This window comes from Tasmannia lanceolata, unplaced genomic scaffold (assembly GCF_043159265.1).
Source record: "Tasmannia lanceolata isolate RefF3 unplaced genomic scaffold, GAP_Taslan_0.1 ptg000013l, whole genome shotgun sequence".
In the NCBI taxonomy this organism is placed as follows: domain Eukaryota; kingdom Viridiplantae; phylum Streptophyta; class Magnoliopsida; order Canellales; family Winteraceae; genus Tasmannia; species Tasmannia lanceolata.
The window spans coordinates 40,757,553-40,779,735 of NW_027518690.1; the positions used below are offsets into that span (position 1 = coordinate 40,757,553).

Genomic DNA, 22,183 nt, shown 5'->3' on the forward strand with positions numbered 1-22,183 from the left:
TTTCCTCTTCAGATCACATCAAGATGCACAGTGCCCTGTTTTTGACATTATTCTATTAGTGTATGGTTTTGGTCTTTAAATGGTTCTTATCTAGGCCGTTCTTACACTTGGGATAGCTTACACAAAGGTGACGGCGCTCCTGATCACAACCATTCATTTAGTAAGCCTTATTAGATGAACAAAACAAATTACAATAAATCTCATTTTTTGAGGTTGTGGTTCATAAATGATTGGCCTCATGGGAGGGAAAAATAGAAACATTGCCTTCTTAGGTGTTGGGAAAGCCTAAGTATTAAAAAAGGAGGTACGTGCATTTCTTTTCTTGGGTGGAGGCTACCTCAAGTGGGCGTGAAAAAAGAGAAAAAGGATAGAGAAGGGAGAGAGAAAGATAGATTCTTCTCAGGTTCTTCTCATGGGTTTTCTTATCGAGTTTTCTTCTCAAGGTTCTCTCTCATGTTACTCTTGGTGTACGGTCTTGGTTAAGAAGAAAGGGAAATAGTTGCGGGTTCATGGGTTTTGTATTAATCCATTGTAATCCTTGTACATTATTTTTTTCTCACAGTGGACGATCGTGCTCTCACCCGTGGATGTAGGCTTTTGTGCCGAACCACATAAATTGTCGAGGGCCGTGTAAGGTGATTGTGGTTGTTTTTGTTGCATGGTGGTTAGAGTGATCATTAGTGGTAAAGAGATTTTCTAAAAGATTCTTGTTCGGGTGGAGCGCTACATTGAGAAGTGCAAAGTAATATGACATGGCAGTAAATCGAGTTTTACCCAATTCAATATCAACAGATTTGACGGAAAGGGTAGTTTCATACTATGGCGGATGAGGGTGAAGAACATCCTAATTCAATAGGGCTTGGCTAAGGCATTTAAGGGAAATGATGGAAAGGTGGAGGAGATAACGAATGCCGAGTGGGAAGACATGGAGTTTAAGGCGGTCAACACAATTATGAAAAATATGTTGATAATGTTATGTTTAATGTGGTCTATGTCTCGGAGATAACGTTATGGAAGAAATTGGAGTGCCTAAATTAAGGGAGAAGTTGGAAAATCTTTGCATGTCAAAACTGCTTGGCCAACTGATTGTGTCTGAGGGGGCAATTGTATGGGATGAAGATGCAAGAAGGCAGAGACATTCTGGAACACATGATTGTGTTCAATGGGCTTGTGGATTAGCTCAACATAGTTGATGAAAAGTTGAGCTTCCAGATTCGTATGACAACCTGGTGAAGACTTTATTGTATGATAAGGATACCATGAAGTTAGAGGAAGTTACGGTGTCGCTCTTATCGAATGAGATATAAAAGAAACATGTTCTTAATGGGAGTCTAGAGCATGGACTGGTTGTTCATGGTGGGAATCAAAGAGGAAGGTTGTCTGACAGGGGATCAGTAAAATGTGAGTCAAGAGCCACTGTCAGCGAAAAGGGCGTGCAATGCTATCGTTGCAAGTAATATGGCCACATCAAGACATGATTGTCCGAAGCATGTCAGACAATGGTGCTTTAGACAATGGTGTTACGAATATGATGGTGCCCGTAACGGATGAGCAGAGCGAAACGATTGGAGATGTTCTCACACTTTTCACAGGTAATTAGACTTTTCCTCATGATAAGTGGATTTTAGATTCATTGTGCTTTGTTCATGTAGTTCTGGTACGTAATCCACTATAGTCCTTGTGACACGGCTCCCCACAAAAGAAGGAACCAGGGTGGTGAGTTGAAGAGCAGAAGTATTGTTTTGACACAGCAGTTGCTCACGGGCTCGCATCATCAACCAAAATGGGCTCGCATCATCAACTAACACCACATGCACCTGCAAAATCAAATTTGAATGCAGACAGGCACATGCAGTTTTAAGCGTTCTCTAAGCATACATATGATTTTCTGCAAGAATCTAGCCCTCAATGGTTATTTAGACCCTGTTTGTTTTAGATGTGACAACTTATTGTTTACCCCAAACAGATTATTGGACTCAAATTTACATTTAATTTTGAGTCCGACATTAGGCTTGGGGCTTACAATCGGTTGTCACAGTCTAAAATGAACAGGGTCTTAGATGTTTGGTTGAGTGCTCCGTGAAGCTGAAATGTAACAAATAACAATGAACATTGTCTAAGCAAATAACAGATAACTAGTAAAGAACACATCATAGTATGTGAACTTAATAAATGCGTTTATAAGTATTAAACTAACAGCTGCAAAATCTAAATTTACCATGATAAGGAAATGGAAATATTCACATATTGGGAGAGTAAAGTTGATCCTGGGGTTCAGAAATGCAGAATTTTTTTTTTTTTTGACTCGGCCCTTGGGATACACAGATTTTTCTTTTTTGAGACAATAAAGGAGAAAAGTAAAGAAAAAACTATACCTACCAAACTAATCTAAAACTATCAAAGAAACAAAAATGAAGATGCGAGAGTGAGAAAATTTTGGGTGGTTTTTTAGATGGATACTGGTGGTTTCCTTAAAAGTCACTGTAAATTTCTAGTTCTCCATATCTGAGGCTCCCCACTACCAAATTAAGTGATGCCTGACCCAGCTTTCACCCATGCTTAGCCCACCTAACACAATTAATTGATCCAATGTACGATGGTGGCTCCCTATGGTACCGATTTCCTATAAATTGTGGCTGAAAAGCTCCCTTTTATGGGATACCGGTGGTGGATCAGAGATGGCGGCAGCCCTGGAGGAGTTAGGCGTTATAGCAATGATTGGGTTTAGTGTTCAGGTTGTAGGGTTAGATCCTTTTTATTAGTTGAGTTTGTCATTAGGTTGTTTATCAAAGGAACAAAGACATGTACTCTACTACTCCTCCTTATGGGAATAGGACTACTTATCTCTTCTTCCCTTGAACTGGACAACCTCAATCTCGCTCGATGCTTTGAATAGCGTAGCTTCGTACCTGAACAATAATTGGATCCGTGCCTAATACCTTGCTATGGTTCGGCCTGAAACAATTGAGAGAGAGAGAGAGAGAGAGAGAGAGAGAGAGAGAGGGGAGGTGATAAGGCAAAAAGCTATATCATTTTCATTATATAGATATAGTGAGTGTGCGTGCAGGGTGTAGGTGTACCACTTACGAGAAATAACCCCAAGCTCAAGCCCAAGTTAGTTAAGTGGCAAGTAGTTAACCAAACACAAGTAACTAGTTTGTCAGTCCTTCCGACGACGCCTCCCGTTCTTTCTTCATTTCATCATGTTTGTTGTGTAGTTCCGTTCATAGGTCTCAAGTGTAAGAGTTTTCATCATGTTTGTTGTGTTGTTCAGTTCATAGGTCCCAAGTGTAAGAGTCAAGCAAGGTTGCTTGAAGCATTACACCCTAGGTATCTAGCTCGGAATACCAAGTTTGTTGCCTCCAGCCCCTATATATAGAGATACACTAGGGTTAATGACTAGTTAATGGACTATAGCCCATGTCTGCCCACTACACCGGTCCATTATCTTATTGGGCTTATGTTAGAACATACATGGGTTATATTATATACCTAACAATCTCCTCCTACGTTCTACATATAGCACAATCTAATAGATAGATAATGCGATGTCCAAACAAAATATTGAATCATTCATATCACCATATAAAAAAAATATGTAATTCAACTGAAAACAGGAATACTTTTAAGAATAACCAAGAGTTTTAGAAACAATCTAATCTCAAACAAAAGCAGTTTCACATGTAAGTGAACTATTTAATCAACTAAAAGAAAATAATAGTTCCCTCATGGCTCTATAAGGATTCACTCATGTAGCGATGAGGAGATCTCGAGACAATATGTTCTCATTGTTTATTTCCTTCTTTCTCATTAACCTAATCCTCCCGAATTTGAGGGCTTCCCAATTTCTTTGTGAATGGAGCTCTATGAATATTTTCAAAATAGGTCTTCACCATGGACTCCTCTAAATCTAACAGATCGTTATTAGTTGCGTGGGATTTCAATAGTATCATCATTTTTCAAGTATATACTCGAAGAACTTAACTACTTAGAAATCAATAGATTGTACAAAATTTCGGTCATTTGATCAAATGACCAAAAGACGTGATCTAATTCCTTATTGTCAGATGTGAATAAGATGGCAAGTTGAAAATGAGACAATCAAAAGCAAACTATCACAACCTACAAAATAAAATAGAGAAGACACAAATTTACATGGTTCGACGGTGTGTGCCTAACATTACACGAGTGATGAAGAGATTACTACATTATATTCATAAAAAACCTGAGGCTACGATCTCTCAACCTCACATCCATTTGAAAGAAAAAAAGGCAGACTTTTTTTTTGGTAAAACAATAACCCTAATTCGTGCGATATCGATTGGAGCATTTGATTAGGACCTATCTTCCAGCATTGGACCCCAATCTCATAGCCGTGCCCTTTGCTAAAGGTGGGCTTACATCACTATGATGGTTGTGGAGAAAACCTGTTTGTTCGGTCCCCTCCTTGGTCGTACTCTCGGTCTCCCTAACATTACTCATATTTAAAAACACAACTAGAAAAACAAACAGCATTTTGTTTTCCCACTTTTTTCGTTTAGATGACTATTCTCTTCTCACTCTCAATTTACTTTCCCCTTCCCTCCCCTACTCAAGGCTTAACTGTGTGCAACATAAGTAGGACCTAGCAAACTCCTGTGGACGGTGGATTCAAAATGGATTGTGGTTTGAAAATTTAGATTTAAATGGCACTCTGAAGAGGATCCAATCGAACGTACAACTCTTATAATCTTGCTAAATCAAATCTCTAAAAGATCTCCCAATTTATCTAAATCTACTTTTCCTAAAATTTCTCTAATATCAATTCCTACGACTAACTCTAGGAAATTAAAATTCTAACGAAAAGAAAATCTAAAATACTTAAACAATCATTGTCGGCCGTTGATCTCGTGATGTAACAAGATGCACCTACATCAATATTCCAAACGGGTAAGCTGTTAGAGTTGGTTTTTATTTAATCATTTATAAGGGATTTGCTAGGGTCCATCCCAAAAAGCATTTCGCAGGATGTCTGTTGCATGAGAGAGCAACCACCTCATGAATAAAGACAAAATCTGTGGAAAAGTGAGCCTGTGTGGCTGCTCTCGCATGCACCAGAAATTCCGAGAAATGCCATGCCTTATTGGTTGATGGGTTAATGGTCCCTAACAAATCCCCATTTATAATAATACACTCCGCTTCACGTGTGCCCCACTATTATTTTCATGTGGACTCGCCTCGGCGAAGTCCTTCGACGTCGTGGAGAGTCGGAGATGACTCTCAGCAGTAACAAAAAATATGTCTAAACCAGACTCCGCTAAATCTACAAAATCATTATAAGCTGGACGAGATTTCAACAGTATCATCATCTTTCAAGTATGCACTTGAAGAACTCAACTACTTACAAACTTTTGGTAGGGATTGAGCATCTAGCTCAATGGATAAGGCTGTTTGTTTTTCAACTTTGAGGTGGGAGGTCCAATCCAAGCTTACCTAACAAAAAATAATCTTATTGGTCGCTAGAAGAAAGGCTGAGATTAAAAAAACGTATTTTTTCAGAAGATTAATTTCAACCCTTCACAAAGGTGAAGACTGATTGTGACAGAGGTGAAACATCATCTTGAAATTAAAAATAACTATGTGCATATAACGGTTATAATGGTCTTTGAAATGCCAGGACCAAGATCGTTGATCTTTTAGAAACATCTTAGTCCTATCCCTCCCATGTGTAAGATGTAGGACTAGAAAAATCAAATGTTGGATCGAGGCTTGATGGATCAAGGGCCTAAGATCATCATACCAAGGTGTTCTCAACATCATTTCGCCAGCCTCATGATTACCATTAGGATCAACATATCTTAGAATCAGCTAAACTAGGCAGAAGTGTGCCCAAATGAGCATCTTCGAGGGAGGAACATATTTTCCTTATGGCTGTTATTTGAGAAGAAAATGACTTGACAACTGGAAAGAAAAACACGTGACTCTGTTTAGTTGTTAAAAAACTTAAAAGAAACTAAACAAAAAAATATACAGAGTCATGTGTTTAGTTGGATAGAAAATATACGAAAAGTTTACTAACTTTACCCCAAACATCATGTGAAGCCCACATGTGGCTATCCATGCCATCTACTATTAGAGACACTTATAAATATTTGGAAAACGATAGATTCACCCCCTTTTTTTACATGGGACAGCCCGCTCCAGCGTATGTGCGGCAATCAGACCCGTTGAATGAATCCCTTAACACGTGAAGTGTACAACAGCCCCTCTGCAGTCAGATATACACGCTGCTGGCTGGCTGTCTTAAGTTAAAAAAGGGGGGCGGATATATCACTTCCCTTAATATTCTCAAAATAAGTAGGCCCAATATATCTGACGGCTGATATTTTAAAATGCAAAAATTACAACTACAAAAGTAACAAAAAAAACAGACAGTGATCCATGGTAATAGCCACACTGTAGGCCTAGATCCATAGAAAAGCTTGTGTTCTTCCACTATTTTTGTTACTTCCTAGCCTTCTTTGAGCTGATTAACTATATATACCTTATCATTAAGTTAAACAGCGAGCCAAAACTGATACAAAATCCACTTATCAAATATTAAGATGGGTCTAACCTTATGCATGTGATGAAACTATATAAGTCCATTTTTTGGGATTGGAGCCTCTAGCTCATTTTGTTCCCAGCTTAACTACCGGAAAAAAAAAAGTAGGTGCAAAAGACCAAATTAATCCTTCATCATCTCCATAAAACCATCTTTGTTATTTGGATCAGGGGATGGCAGTGAAACTACAAGAGTCCCAACTTCCCCTGATGTTACTGTCGACTTTGGAATGATCCCTTGCTCTTCCATGGCGTCGCGAGCAGCTTTTTCCTTGGCTTTTTTCGCTCTCTCAAACACTTCCTCCTGCATAGATATTTCACTTTTTAATCAGATCAAAATGTACAACTCATCAACCATTTACATAATTTGCATAAAAAAATATGAAATTTCATCGGTCAAAATAACAAAAAACATGTACCATGCAACAACCCATTCACCATAATTTTCTTTGCATTGTAAGCAATCTTCTTTGTTTGAAACTTTAATGAACCATGTTATTTTGGGTTTTGCTAGAGACCATCGCAGAATGCATTTCGCGGTTGGGCTGTTGCATGTGAGAGCAGCCACACAGGCTCAGATTGTCTTATTCATTTTATTCATCTGGTGTGGCTGCTCTCACATGCAACAGCCCAGCTGCGAAATGCCTTCTGCGACAGTCTAGCAAATCCCTGTTATTTAAAGGCAGCTGACACCGATCATGCTTGCTATGCTCTATTTGGTTGCTCAAAGGTGGCTGGGAGATTAGTAGAAGAAGAGGTCAAAGGAAAGTAGACAAGCATCCAAGATGTCTAGAAGATTAGTGGAAGAGTGGTAAATAGTGTTTGGTTGGGCGGCAATCCTCTAGAAGATTAGTGGAAGATGTAGGGGTGTCATTACCAATATTTGCCAAAGGCTAGAAGATCAGCAGCGTTTCAAACGCCGCTAATCTTTTAGACATCTTCCCAAGCATGTTTGGTTGCCAAATTTGCAATGAAACTTCCTTTGACTCCCAAACATGTTTGAGACATCATGATTGGCTCTTTTCCTACGTGGCGCCTATGTGGCGGAGACGTTCCCTCCTCTAATCTTCCAACCAAATTTCACCATTTTGGTGGAACTTTGGTGGAAGAAGAGGTGAAAAGGTCTTGTCTTATTCTCTTTTCTCTCTTTCTCTCTCTTCCCCCTCTCTCTCTACAAGCCTCTATATTGGTAATAACACCCCTACATCTTCCACTAATCTTCTAGAGGATTGCCGCCCAAACCAAACACTACTTCCTACGTGGGAACTATAATAACTTTTTGCTCTTTAAACACTAAAAGACAAGATGCTTTAGTGGAAATATCAAAACATGGTAGTGCTGATATCATTTCCCTTTCTTTATTTTTGTTTTTTGGGTAAACAGTAATATTAATTGATTGAGGAAACAAAACATACACCATGGACTTACTTTGGAGCTTATTCAGCAACTAGGGCTATTTGGAGTTACTTTGGAGCTTATTCCTTCCCTTTGCTCTATGGTCAATTTGGAAAGAAAGAAAGGGAAAAAAAGGTTGTTTGACAATAAGGCCAAATCCCTGGAGGGAGCGACTCATGATGCTTTCAAGCTCACTATTCCCCTAAACTTTTTGAGGCATTTCTAGCTCCGATCTAAGGCACGTGTGGGGCTTTTCAAGATTGAGTCGGGTACTGCAGAGAGATCATGGCCCCTAGGGCCTAGGTGTCCGCCTCCCCCTCTAGAAGCCATCAAACTGAATGTCGATGGGTCTAGTCTAGTGAGCCCTGGGCTGGTGGGTGTTGACAACTTAATTCGTGATCAGTGATCACGAAGGTGAGGATTCCAATGAGGCAGAGGTGATGTCCATCATTTGAGGCGTTAGTTTATGGTTGGCATATGTTTTGATCCTTTGATTGCCAAAAGTGTTTCCAGCAGTGTTATCAAGTGGATCCAAGCTAATTACCCTTAGTGGTTCATCAAGTACTTCGAGGATATCATTGACCGATTGCATGTTTTTGTGTCTTTCCAGCATTCCCGGAGATCAGCGAAAGGGAAAGCTGACTCGTTGGCAAAAGACATAGGTCAATCATGGTGCTATTGTTTTCCTCTTCATCTTTTCCTATTGAACCGAATGTGTAGTCTCATCTTTGGCTATAGTTGAGTTCTCACTCTAGACCATCACTGTCTATGAGCTGTTGTTTTCCTCTTGATTCATTAAATAAAATCTTCTTTGCCATTCTAAAAATAATAATAGTAATAATTCCATGGATACTTTTGTTGTCAAACTAACTATTATGCTTCAAATATAAGATACTCTCATCTAATTAACTATCATTCTTCTTGTTTGTTACTGTTTTTTTAATGGCTTCTTGTTTGTTATTGTTGCTATTTGCAATTTAATTTTTGAGTGTGAATTTTGTAGATGCTATAATCAATGTATTAACAATTCCTAAAATTAAACCTAGTCAAGTATTTTAAATTTTATCTATGGATGGCTTGTGTTTTACCCTTTTTTCTAGTTGGACGTCACGTGTCTTTTATGATGCTTACCAGTGTCCTGCATTTTGAAAAATGTAGAGTCGTAACTCCACTTTTGTGTATGTGGTTGTATCCGTATCCTTATATGACTAATTGACAATGTTGGCGTTGCAGTTATTACAGGAGCGCTAAATTTCATTATCTCTCACCTAAGGGCATGATGAAAGTAAATCTATGACAATGAAGATCATGAATCTCATCCAAAACATCTGATAATCCTAAAGTACCTCTTATGCAAGTTGACTGACTACTGCAACAAGGCAATTAAAGGATTAATAATAAAACAATGTGTTCTGATTTCTTAAAAATAAAGAAATGTCTACGACATGGCAATGATCAACTAAAAAATAACAACTATACTTTGAAGTATTATCCAGAAGTGGGATTTCTAGAACTCATGACAAATTATCCCAACTCTTCCATGTTTTTTTCTTTTCTTCTTCTTCTTTTTTTTTTTTTAATAGCATCCCTACTCTTCCATGTTGTGGTATGAAACTGACAGTTTTTTATTGTTTCCTCATATGTTCTGAGATGTATGAGGAATTACTAAGCACTTCAGAGACATAGATGAAGATGTAATCATCCAAGGCATTGGTATGACCATGTTTCAGAGTAAAATCAACAATCTTATATAATGTCAAATGAAAGGAGAAAAAGAAGGCAGATATTATGTAAATAAATGAAATTCATAGGCGACCTACTACCTGAAGGTCTCGTGCTTGTTTTTGTTGCTCAGCTTGCCACCGACCGAACACACTTAAGAATTCCCCAACTGTAGATTCGACTCGTTCGCTAAGAGCCTCGGCCAAAGCCTTGCCCAAGAAAAAGGCATCTAAAACAGCTTTGTTTTCACTTTCACCTGCAATAAATCAACATCGCAGTATGCAGTAGAAAGGTCAGCAGGGTATCAGCCTTCCATTTGTTTGCACGAAATCAGGGAAGCACAGTGGTAAACCAGAAGTTTAAACCATGGTTTTAAATTTCAATCGAAAGTAACCGAAACAACCGAAATGTTTCTGTTTCCATCAGCACTGAAACCGAAACAACTAAAATGCATAAACTAAAGTCGTAAATGTAATAGTGGCATACTAGGTCAGTATGTATAACAAAATTATATTTATAAAAATTGCATGCAAAATGTAGTGCATGTAAATATTTATAGGAATTACATGTGAATTTTGATATACACTAAATTATCAGACATGCGCAGCAGGGCATGTCACTATGTGTTTGATGTTTTTAAAACTTATGTAATGGTTTCTAAGTGTGTATTTGTGCTTATTCAAGCATTTCAAAGCACCGATACAGAAGCAAAGGGACTTTCTCAGGATGGTAGATTGTTTTTTTTTTGAATGATATCAGAAGAATGATTGTACGAATGAAAATCAGACAATTTGAGAAACAAGGGCTTATCTTCACATGCTGGCCATGGATAAGCGGAAACAATAAAAAAATTGAAAGCACAAAGAAGGATGTCAACATATGTAATGCAAAAACTTAAAAAGGCAGGTAATCAATATTAAGGGGCTGTTTGGATACGTGGATCTTAGAATCCAGGTTTTATAATTTGAAAGCGGTGTAAATTTCTGGATTTTAAGTAAGAAATCTAGGTTTTAGAAATCTCTCCTCTATCCTGAGATTTCCAAAACCTGGAAACACGGGACGATCTCCTACTCTCTCGCTCGACAGAAAGAAGGGCGAGAAATCAAAAAACGACGGACGGTCTCCTTCTCTCGTCTCCCATCCAGGATTTTGAGGAAATCCAAGATTCTAAAATCCGCATATCCAAACCTAAGGGTTTAACAGGCATCACTTATAGATTACGTTGTGTTGCAATGTTTCATATTTTGTGATAGGGCCAACTAGTTAAGTAGTGCTTACGTTATTAATGTTCATTTAAGAGAATTTTTTTTGTTTGGGGGGAGGGGGGGGGGGGGATACTTTTGATTTTGAGCAAATCCAAGATTCTAAAATTCGCATATCCAAACGGCCCCTAATGCTCTGTTTGGTTGCTTGTAGATGGCTGGGAGAATAGGAGAAAAATAAGTCAAAGAGAATTAGACAAGAATGGAAGAGAATGGAAGATGGGGAGAATATTAGGAGGGAGATTTGCGAGTAGTGTTTGGTTGCGTGAGGAAATTAGCAGAAGATGTAGGGTGTCATTATCAAAATATATGTGGAGGAGAGAGAAAAGTAAGAGAGAAAAAGAATACGACAAGAATTCCCCCAACAAATTTCTCCATTTTGGTGAAAAAAGGGGAGAAGATTATGGGGGGGAACATCTCCGCCAAGTAGGCGCCACCTAGGATAAAAACCAATAATGATGTCTAGAAGTTGTCTAGTGGTCAAATGTGTAAATGACAACCAAACATGCTTTGGGGAGATCTCTAGGAGATCTCATGCATTTGAAACTCCTACAATCCCCCCAAAACAAGCAACCAAACAGAGCATAAGGGTTTAACAGGCATCACTTATAGATTACCTTGTGTTGCGAGTGTTTCATATTTTGTGATAAGGCCTACTAGTTAAGTAGTGCTTATGTTATTAATGTTCATTTTAAGAGGATTTTTTGTTTGCGCGGCCGTGTGGGAGGGGGAGATTCTTGTAATTGTGAGTTCAGTTGATAACATACATATATCGGCATGGAGGTTGTAGGGTTTTCTTCTTTTTAAACTAGTAACATTATGATCATGTTCAAAAAAAAAACATTAAACTAGTAACATTATGATCTCTTCTTTTGCTTCCATGCTGCTTCATCTCAGTTCAAGTTTTCTCCTTTTTTAAAGTTGAAGACATCATGAAACCCTAATCTAGAGTGTCTGAGTTGTGTAGCCGCCACAACGGTTGGCTGTGTTTCCAATGGTGTTCCTAATCCTAACAGATTGAGTTCCTCTTCTCATGGATTCAAAGTTTCAAACACAAAGATAAACAGATATGATTTCAACATTGGAATCAAGTGCTGAAATCATGATTGAAGTGTGCTGACTTGTGTCGTTTGATTTGTGAAGTGAAAAAGGTACATTGGCTGGTGTGTGCGCTCCTCCAAGACACAAAGAATATCAACTTGTTGCAGTAACTTAGCTTTTTTCTTAGTTACCTTCCTTTTATTTGGGTCGTAATGGAGAGTAAAGTGGTGGAAAAATCTGGTGTGTTTGATCCACCAGCATTTCTTGAGCTTCAAATGACTCCTATCAAATTAAATAGATCCAATTATCTAGAGTGGTCTATATCTGTTCAAGTTTTTCTTACAGCGAAGGGAAAATTGAAGTATCTTACAGAAAAATAAATGACCCTAATGCATCTTCATATGATGAATGGGTCCCAGAGAATGCTCAAATTATGACATGGCTTTGGAATAGTATGAATCATTATGTTAGAAGTAATGTAACATTTCTAGATACTGCTACGGAGATTTGGGACTTTCTATGTGAAATGTATCTGTTAAGATATTTCACGCATTACCAACTGAATCAAGAAATATATTATGTGCAACAAGGAATAAAAGTGTTGGAGCGTATTATGGTGTTTTAAAAGGAATGTGGGGGAGCTTAACGTGTATCAGCCCCTTATATGTTGCTAGTCTTTATTAACTTAAAGGCAACAACATGAAGAGTTCAGAGGAGCTGAAATTCTCTCTGAATTAACATTTGAAGCCAGTCAGCTGAGTCTATTGAGCCACAGAAAGCCCATAAACCAATGTGCGGAACCTTTAGAGTCTTCTCTGACTTTATAAGGTATACCCTATCTCTAAGCGCTAAGCTCCCTCTCGAATGCAAAGTCTCACATGCTAATCTCCATGCAACAACTTTCTTGACTTTCTGTTGGCAAAGAGATACCCTCATTGAATGACACCTTTCGCGTCTCTAGAGAGCTTCACTTGGTGGAACTCCATCTCTTGTTACCACGTGTGATAGATATGCCCTTATTATCACTTGATATCATGGAGTTAATGGTCGCGTAAGAAGGAAGAGGCAATAGTGGTGGCTGTGCTAGTTTTGGTGACCAAATTTTCATTTTTAGTGGCAGCAACGGCGGCGGCGGGTGGATGGTGTGTGTGTGTGTGTGTGTGGCGTGGGGGGGGGGGGGAGCACTGATCCACAGAAGTGTACTCATTACAGACAAGCCCATCATATAGTTGATACTTTCTAGGATTTATGGGGTAGTCATACTTTCTAGGACTTATATGGTAGTCCAATGTGGGCCAATCAAGTATCTTATAAAGAAGAGAAAGGATGCATTTTCATCGACATCCTCTTCTCAATAGCCCCTTTCCAATAATAAATTGGTAACTCTCACATAAGAAGAATATTAGTGGTTGATGAAAAATCGGGAGACTTCTCAAGTTCCTTCCAGACCCACTGCCACTTTTGCCAATACCAATGTTTCAAAATGCGAACATGGGTCAAATGTGACCAAAGCAAATCCTAGTCAACTCGCCATGATGCAGTCAAGTACTCGGTTGACGTGGTCATAACTCGGGAGAGTCAATGGAGTTCTGAATTTTGATTGACTTTGTAGGGCAAAATGCAGTCACGAACAAGAAGATGGCCAAGGTTAAAGGGAGTTGACTCGGGAGAGCCCATGATGAAGTGCGGGAGTTTTGAAACTGTGATAGGTACTGAATTACTTTCTTCTACGTCATCAGCTATTGGGTCAGTGATTTTTTAGCCACAGATCGTATTACCGGCGACGTAGGTAAGCCCATAGTTACCGGATACGCCATCCGCCCTCCGATCCGCGATCCGGTGTCGCATGATCCCAAACGTGGTTCGCTAGCGACCCGGATCACCAAAAATGACGAACCGTGGCGACCCGCGGGAGAGAAATAGAGAGATGCATATAGACTAAGAGAGATGGAGAGAGAGCTACAAATTCTATCTATTTTGGGTTGAATTGGAACTAGAGCTTTATTTTTGAACAAAATATGTAGGGATGGACTATGGATGGATATTCATATACTCCAACGGGAACTTTCTTTTTGAAAAAGTATGTATGACATACATGAGGTTTTTATCTGTTTTTGTATTAGATGTATGTAGTGTGTACTATGGAATTACATTCTTGTAAAAATATATGAAATTATACACACACACCCTCATCGTACTGCGTACCGGGATACCATCGTACCCCGTACCCGTTCCCGTACCACGTACCGGAACGAACTGCATTCCAAGTAACATTCCCTCCTTGTAAAATAAGTCTTCTTCATCTGGTTTTATCACTATAGCAGATGATAACACATTTAGAGTTTCTAGAGTTAGTAACGCACATCTTATTTCTAACATATCATTACCTGCTATGTCACTTGCTCCAATGGCAAGTGTAAGGGAAAATGAACATATTAACAGCCCTTTCTTTATTTTGAACTTTTGCCATTGTCTACCAGTTGGGAATTGCAACAGCCAGGGACAAAAGTTAAACAAAAAGAGAGAAGTGTCAAAATCAAGGGATGAGAATATCAGGAACCTCCTTGAATTTCTTGGAACTCTTTCATGAAACATGTACTTACCTTTTGGTTCCACTTCCTTTGTACTTACTTTTTGGTTCTACTTCCTTCTGCAGATAGAAATAAATCACTGCAGGTTTTTCTTTTCCCTTACTGAAAAGATTATATAATTGTTTTTTTTTTTCAACTAACCAAGACCTTACATGATGATCAAGTTTATGGTAAATGAACTTTCAAGCCCATGCTGGCCAGAAAAATCCAAACAGAATATTGAAAATCACATCTTAAGCTGAAAAAGAAAGAAAAATGAAGGGTCGGTGAGTCAGAATAATAAAAAATCCATAATTCGATTAAGTGAACAGGTATTATTTTTGTTATAATTTCTCAGAACCTATTGAATATTAAATATTAATAACCGTAGAGATGTTTCACTCATATCAAGAACAAGACACTCTAACAGATCACTCATTGACCACACAAATGCATAAATTTACTAAGAGGTAAATAGAATTTAGTCTATGATCCAATGGGTACTTAGGTGACAAATTTCAAACTCCTTGGATAAATGACCCAAAAGGATATTTTTAAAACTTTTTGTCTTGATTATATTACAAAGACCTTAAGAAGAAACAGAGAAGCTCCTCTCTGTAGAAGCCTCTGTATTTTGTAACTCCAAGAACTTGGTCTACTGTAAGGAAGTTTTCCATGACTTATGATTTTGCCTGTGCAAGTTAAGTATGTTTTGCCATTGATGATGGATGACAACATCCAATGACTGATATGCAAAGGATTCTTGGCTGAATAAAGCCTTGAAAGTGCCTTGGATTAAAATTCACATGCTCTAATGTTATAAAACCTCAATGCAAAGCTTGTAGATCTAGGCCAAAGGATGACAACAGAAAAAATAATCAACATTGGAGTTACAATTCCTTTACTAATAAATGGTTATCTGGGCTATCTCTCAATGTGTTTGGTTCTCATATTTCATCCAACCACTTCAGAATTTCCTAAAAATAGAAATAAACCTACCATAAAATTCATTTGTGTTCCATAGATTATAGATCCTCACAGACATCAAGTTCGTCTACCAAATGCATGAATAATATTTTATTTAAGTCGCCCAATCAACTAAACAGGCTTGCTTGCCTTTAAAATTGATGTATAAACAGCGCCTCCATCTATTATACACTGTTATAACTTATGAGAACCTAATACTTTCAAGGAACCAATCTAAATTATGAACAAAAAATGATGGTGTGAGTTAATGCTAACAGCTTCTAGAATCAATAACCCTAAAGAAACCTCAAGGAAATCCAAGCCAAACCTTAAAGAGACTAAACAACACCAAAACATAATTCAACCAGAGGACTTGACCTGACCAGAATATGTAGGGAGCCAAAAAAAACTATGAAACTAGAAGAAAAAGTCAACCTGAATCCAAGCAAAGAAGATAAAAGAGTGCAATAAATATGAAATACACACACACACAAAAGATAAAGAAAGGAATCCCACTTAAAATCAATTGAAGAAGCCAACCCAAATCCAACAAGATGAAACAGAAGAGCTCAAGAAAGTTTGAAGGAAAATACTAAGATGATGGTGGTTCTAAAGAGAATAGAAGAAACTCCGGTGGAATCAATCTATTTGATTCAAAACCAACTATGGAATGCAAAAAAGTTCAATAAATACAGAAAACATAAGACATGTGGAATTGAGAAATTAAGTAGAAATCCAACTCTTATTTTATTATAAACTCTTAATTTAGCTCTTTAACCCCTTCCTTACACCTAAAACCCTAAACAAACTCTAATTCCAATTTTATATTCATTATATCCTATTGGTCACCCTTTCTCATTGCATATTGGAGACTGAAGAGAAGTAGATTAAATTGATGAATGCATTGTTATTTGATTATCTCATATTTATTTTAGATTATAATTGATTAATCCTAAGGTTTATTAGTTTGTTAAGTGAATACAATATTTATATGGTTGCAAATTATGATAATAATCAATAATTGTATATGCATGTACGCTTATGGGCATGTCACCATTTCTAGATTTTTAAAGGTTGTAAAGCCAGACCCCTCGTATCCGTGTTGAAACTCAGCACACAAATCCGTGTCCACAAATCATGATTATATATACTTTATGTTTTAGACGTGTCCCCGTTTCTAAAAAAAAAAAAATTTTTTGCCGGGGGGGGAGGTTGTTGTGTCTGACACTCTAATGTCCTTGTCGACACACGACACCATTGTCCGTGTCAAAAACCCAACCTATATGCATAGATATATAATGGGGAAACTTAGGGTGTCATGCACATGCCCCCACGTCATTTATAACAATAAAAAATCATTTCCATAAAGGTACCTTCATACATTGATCGCTATTAGATTTCAAATATGAATTGAATGACAATGGAAGAAACTTAAATAATAATCTATATATGATATAGAATGGGAAAATTTGGGAGGATCCCAAGGTTATTTAAAACCTTGAATTTGAATCCCCTCTAAGCTATTAAATACCTTATAGCTATACAATATAAATTTGCCATTTCAAAAAAAAGCTATACAATATAAAAGAAAAGGCCCCAGCGTCATTTAAAATCATAAAAATGAAAAATTCTCTTAAGCTTTAAGTGTAAGTTTCTCTATGGATATTAAATATCTTATAAATGTAAATTTGTAATTGACTACTAAATAACTTAAAAATGTAAAGTTCATAACAAACACTATGTTGAAAGAATCTATGTACTACGAAATACTATGTTATAATACAGGATAGATTTCTGCAAATATTCTACAAATACAAACAAAATCTTCTAAAAGGAAGAACACTTAGCCATGCGAAAGAAAAATTAAAAAAACTTGACTATTTCACAATCTAAATCCAAGGATTTTTTGTCACGCAAATACAAAAAAAAAAGAAGGAAAGGTTAGTCTAGGCCACTCATGTCACATGTACGTAATCGAATCCATTAGTCGGTGGACAAACACAAGTCCAGCTCATTGCATTTGGCCCTACCATAATTGGATGATCATAAAACCTTGACCAAATAAGGCTTCTGTTAGTTCTGCAGAAAGTACACCTAAAGAAGCTAAACCATTGATTTTGTCAGTGCTGATCTTAGATAGGGTGACCATGTGGTGTGGGACCAAGATCGTGTAGGTCGCCTCATGGGGAACCATCAAACCAATGGTCTTGATAACACATGTATACTATGATCTTAACAACTATCATCTGGGATTTTTTTATCGTACGTATCTTTACCTCATCAAACCTTAGTCACCCCTAAAGCACATATTTGTTGCATGAATCATATAAGGAACATAGCGTGAGCTATGTGTGTCTTTCATTTTCTTCCTAAAAAATAGTTGATTAATGGATAAAAGAGAATAAATCATAAAGAAATGCCCAATTTTCAAATATAATTCCATCAGCATTGTATGACAGTGTCACAGAATCTAACAGTTTATCATCCCGTAAAAAGGGGAGACAAACTAAACCATTTATATTTATCAAAAACAATTAAAAATAAACCAATTTCCATGTAAATCACCTCATCATTTCATGGCATTACCATTGCTGCTATAGTAAAATTACATCTAGAAAAACATAATCACTCATAATAACAATATATTCGCCTTTTTTTCTTGAGACAGCCCCCCCTCTATAGTGTAAAAGAGCAGTCATAAATACACTAGAGCGAGCTGTCCCAAGTAAAAAAAGTGGGGCGAATATATCAGTTCCCCTGATTGGATAGCAAGAAAAACATTTCTTTAGCAATTTTTTTTTTCCTTTTGGGGAATTTTTTTATTTCCACATTTTACAGGAAAATGATAAATTTTAGGGACAACATTATAAAATAATGGTCCGTGTAAATAAAAGTTGAAGGTTCAAGCCATTCTTTAAGATGAAACAATGGAAAAGCATAAAATTTTGTTAAAAAATTTTTTATTTTCCAAACTTTTCCTAAAAAAAATAAAAAATTCCTGGAATCCAAACAGGGCCTAAAAGGGAAATTAAAAATAAAAGCAGAAGAAGAATAAGAAGAATCTGGTATACCTGAATTAAACCCAGATCCGTTGCTGCTCTGAACCCTAACCCTAGAAAATCGTCTAAGGCATTTGAGTTTTATACTTGAAGAAAGGGGCGACTGGGGAAAACGAGGGGGGCATATAACAGAGAAATGGCAGCGAGTAGCTTCCAATTGAGGAGAAAAGGAATGAGGGTAAGCTAAAATTCCCATCTCTCTCTCTCTCTCTCTCTCTCTCGACTAAACGAAGACTGCTAATGAAAGTGAAATGTCATCTTCTTTCTACCCTAAAATAGTAAAATGTGTACTAGTTTCCTCTGCTCATGTTATCTACGTGAAATGTTACAGACGGGAAATGGAATTCTCGTGGTAATAACATATCACCCTGATTTTACTTTTTATTACGCCCATGTTATCTTCTTATCTAGGATGGGGGCTCGCCAAACACCTGATAAGAACTACTTATCCTGAAACGAAACAGCAGTCTCTTTTACGCAAACCAAAGAAAGTTGGTGTGTAAACCAATGGCACCGACAGAGATGTGATCAAATGATCCTAACCATCAAATCATTGAACTTTTTTTTTTCTATTAAAATAACAATTAGGTATCTTTAGCTAGGAGATTTTACATTGTACGGGCCACACAATAGGATGATCCAAACCGTCCATTTGACGGGCCACAACCCCAAAAATCATTTTCACAGGATGATCCAAACACTCCGATCTATAGAGGTTTCCATAATGTGCAGTTCCTCTATAGATCGGAGTGCTGTGTTCATCCTATGGAAATGATTTTTTGGGCACAACTTATTTATGCTGTGGCCCATCAAATGGACGGGTTGGATCATTCCATTGTGTAGACCAGAAAAAACTTCTAAACAAAAATAGTTGACTATACAGGCTTACACCGTATAAAAACTAATCTAGGTAGTTCAATTTTTATTTTGTGGCACAACAAGAGGATGGTTTTATATCTTGATATTAAATTTTTATGTTGTGCCACACAACAAGAAGGTGGTTTTATATCTTGCCTCTTTATAATTAGCTAAGATTTTGTTCCACAACCATTATTACAGAGGAATGATGGATACAAGGGAGCCCTTTCATAAAGAGCCGTAAAAGGGCTTTTGATTGGATCCACGTAATCAGACGTAACTGATTTTACTTTATCAACCGATTTTAAAATGTAACTGAAAATGACGTGGATCCAATGAAGAGCCCTTTTGAGGCTCTTTATGCAAGGGCTCCCTCGTATCTATCATTCCTCTTATTTGAATGGCTACCGCTACTTTTTTAGGCGAGGAGAAGGAAAAACAATCCCAAAAATCTCATTCAAGAACTATGACATCTAATTGTTTCTATGTTTTGCACAGCTCAAATATGAGATTTCATGTAACGACTTGGAATCGCTTTCACAGGTTCTCATCGATCCGTTTCCGCCCATTTAGTCGGGTGATAAATGAGAAGCCTTGCTAAACACGTCCTAACTACATTGCATCATTCTTTAAAAGAGGAATTCTAAACACAGGGAGCCCTTGCAAAAAGGGTACCCTTTAAATTCACCAGATTTGTGTAAGGATGCCCTTGAGTTTAGCATTCCTCTATTTAAAAAGCATCTTAGAGGGGAGAATAATATTTTGGAAATTCTGACGTGTGACTGGTAGGTGGTCAGTCTATGTAAGCGGAACTTTGAACTTTATTTAAAGAATTCTTAAGCTTCATTTTTTTATAAAACGTACTAAATAATGGTTTTTATATAAAGTTTCAAAACTATTGAAATACAGATACTAATGAACTCCAATTTAGTTTTTTTCTTAAGGCCCTGCCTGGATTGCAACAATATTTTTTAACTAGTGTTTTCCCATTGCTCGATTACGCATTAAAAAAACTAACTTGAACTACTGCAGTTCAAATTTTATGTAGCGGAACCTTCAGTTTATTATGATATCCCTCTAAATAAGTCATGAACATATCATTTCCATCCAAATTGTGGAGAAAAAAAAAAGAAGTATAAGTAAAAAAATCTACAATCCAAACAAGACCTAAAGAAAGGTTAGATAAAACCTTATAAGTGTAAGAGTGAAAGAGGACGATTTTGTGGACGTAGGTATCACAGTTGAATCATGTAAAACTTGTGTTATTATGTCTATATAGTGTGTTTGCTTCCTCCCACTGCTTTGCGTATGATGGGATCAATTTTAGCCCATTTGTGTTTTGTGCACCTTTAATAGTCAAGCAAGTTGGAGCTATCCAATCTGGGCGTTACAGAATCTCCTGAACGGGAAAATGTTTTTCTTTTTCTTTTCTTTTTTTTATATGGGTAAGCTGGGATTAGGTGGACCCAGGTGCGGAGCCAGGAATTTACACTTGAAGGGCCGGACTAATTTACACTTTTGTGAATTAGTCATTCGGGGGACCATGGCCACTAAGCATGCATGTAAAGCCACTAAACTAGCTAAGCATGCATGTAAGGCCATAAACAATAAAAGGGATTTTGCAATTCATTGGGGGGCCTCATGCTATATGCGCCTCCGCCCCTGGGTGGACCACTACCAGTATATTAAAGAAAGAAAGATGAAACAATAGCGGGAACAAGATCACTACCCAATCCTTGGAACAAAGTCCGAGTAAAAGGGAAGAACAGCTAGGACCATGATATCATTCGGAACAGGAAAATGCTGTTTACTGGCCTTTTGAAAACCAATCCAAAATCTTCTCCAATCATCGTCAGTCTCCATTGATTTATATGCTTGAAAACTAAACTCTTTATGCCTATTTTTGTCATTTCCTTTTTCGTTCGATTAGATAATAGAGATTTTATATGATGTGTGCGTGTCTAGTATTTTTCAAAATGTAATACCGGTCCCACTTTGTAGGATGATCTAAATCGTTCATTTGTTGGGCCACAACACAAATAGGCTGTACTATGTAGATCATCCACATATGATGATCTTAAACCCTAGATCTATAGAGGGACTGCACTTTGTGGGTCATGTTTTGAATGGTTTGGATTATCCTACAAAGTGAGCCAAAAGTACTTGATGAAAACGGACTTCACGCATACAAACATATAAAATCTCTCGATAGTAAACCTAGTGAAATGATATATTCACCCCCTTTTCTTTCCCTTCATCCCCCAATTAATGTCAAAGAGCCAGGGCTGCAAATGAGCCGAGCCGGTTCGCGAACATGTTTGGGTTCAACTCGTTAAAAGCTCGGCTCGGGCTCGTTCGTTTACTAAATGAGCCGAATCCGAGCCCAAAAATTAGGCTCGCCAAATAAACGAGCCGAACGTGAGCTTTGTATAATTCGGCTCGGAAAAACTCGCGAGCTTTTTAGGCTCCGTTCATAAACGAGCCGAGCCAAGCCGAGCTTTAAAGCTTGGATTATGTTTGTTTTTTATATATAAAATAAAAGAATGTGGGTTGTTTATCACAAATGAAAATTTGGACGATTGGTTAAGGCACTGGATTTAGAAGGGGCTTGGGTTCAAATTCCACCGAGCCCGAACACCCCAAAGCTCGGCTCGGCTCGGCTCGTTTGCACCTCGCCTCCTATTCTATCCTTCTCATTTTTTTAGGGTGATTATAAATTCGCACCCCC

The 22,183-nt window shown here is 37.6% G+C and overlaps 1 protein-coding gene across 1 annotated transcript; it reads right to left on the minus strand.

The window, feature by feature from the left end:
- Positions 1 to 6,554: 6,554 nt before the first annotated feature.
- Positions 6,555 to 18,882, minus strand: LOC143890111 (uncharacterized protein At4g13200, chloroplastic-like). The gene is made up of 3 exons (XM_077394669.1): positions 18,610 to 18,882; positions 9,801 to 9,955; positions 6,555 to 6,886 (listed from the first exon to the last, which is right to left on the minus strand). The coding sequence occupies exons 1-3, from the start codon at positions 18,791 to 18,793 to the stop codon at positions 6,707 to 6,709; spliced, it is 519 nt and encodes a 172-aa protein (XP_077250784.1). The 5' UTR covers positions 18,794 to 18,882; the 3' UTR covers positions 6,555 to 6,706.
- Between the last annotated feature and the right edge of the window lie 3,301 nt (positions 18,883 to 22,183).

Excerpts from the sequence above, each read along its gene's own strand:
- LOC143890111 (XM_077394669.1), bottom strand. The coding sequence starts at position 18,793 with ATGGGAATTTTAGCTTACCCTCATTCCTTTTCTCCTCAATTGGAAGCT. Across the intron at positions 9,956-18,609 it reads CGGATCTGGGTTTAATTCAG|GTGAAAGTGAAAACAAAGCT; the intron begins GTATACCAGATT and ends GATTTATTGCAG. Across the intron at positions 6,887-9,800 it reads AACAAGCACGAGACCTTCAG|GAGGAAGTGTTTGAGAGAGC; the intron begins GTAGTAGGTCGC and ends ATATCTATGCAG.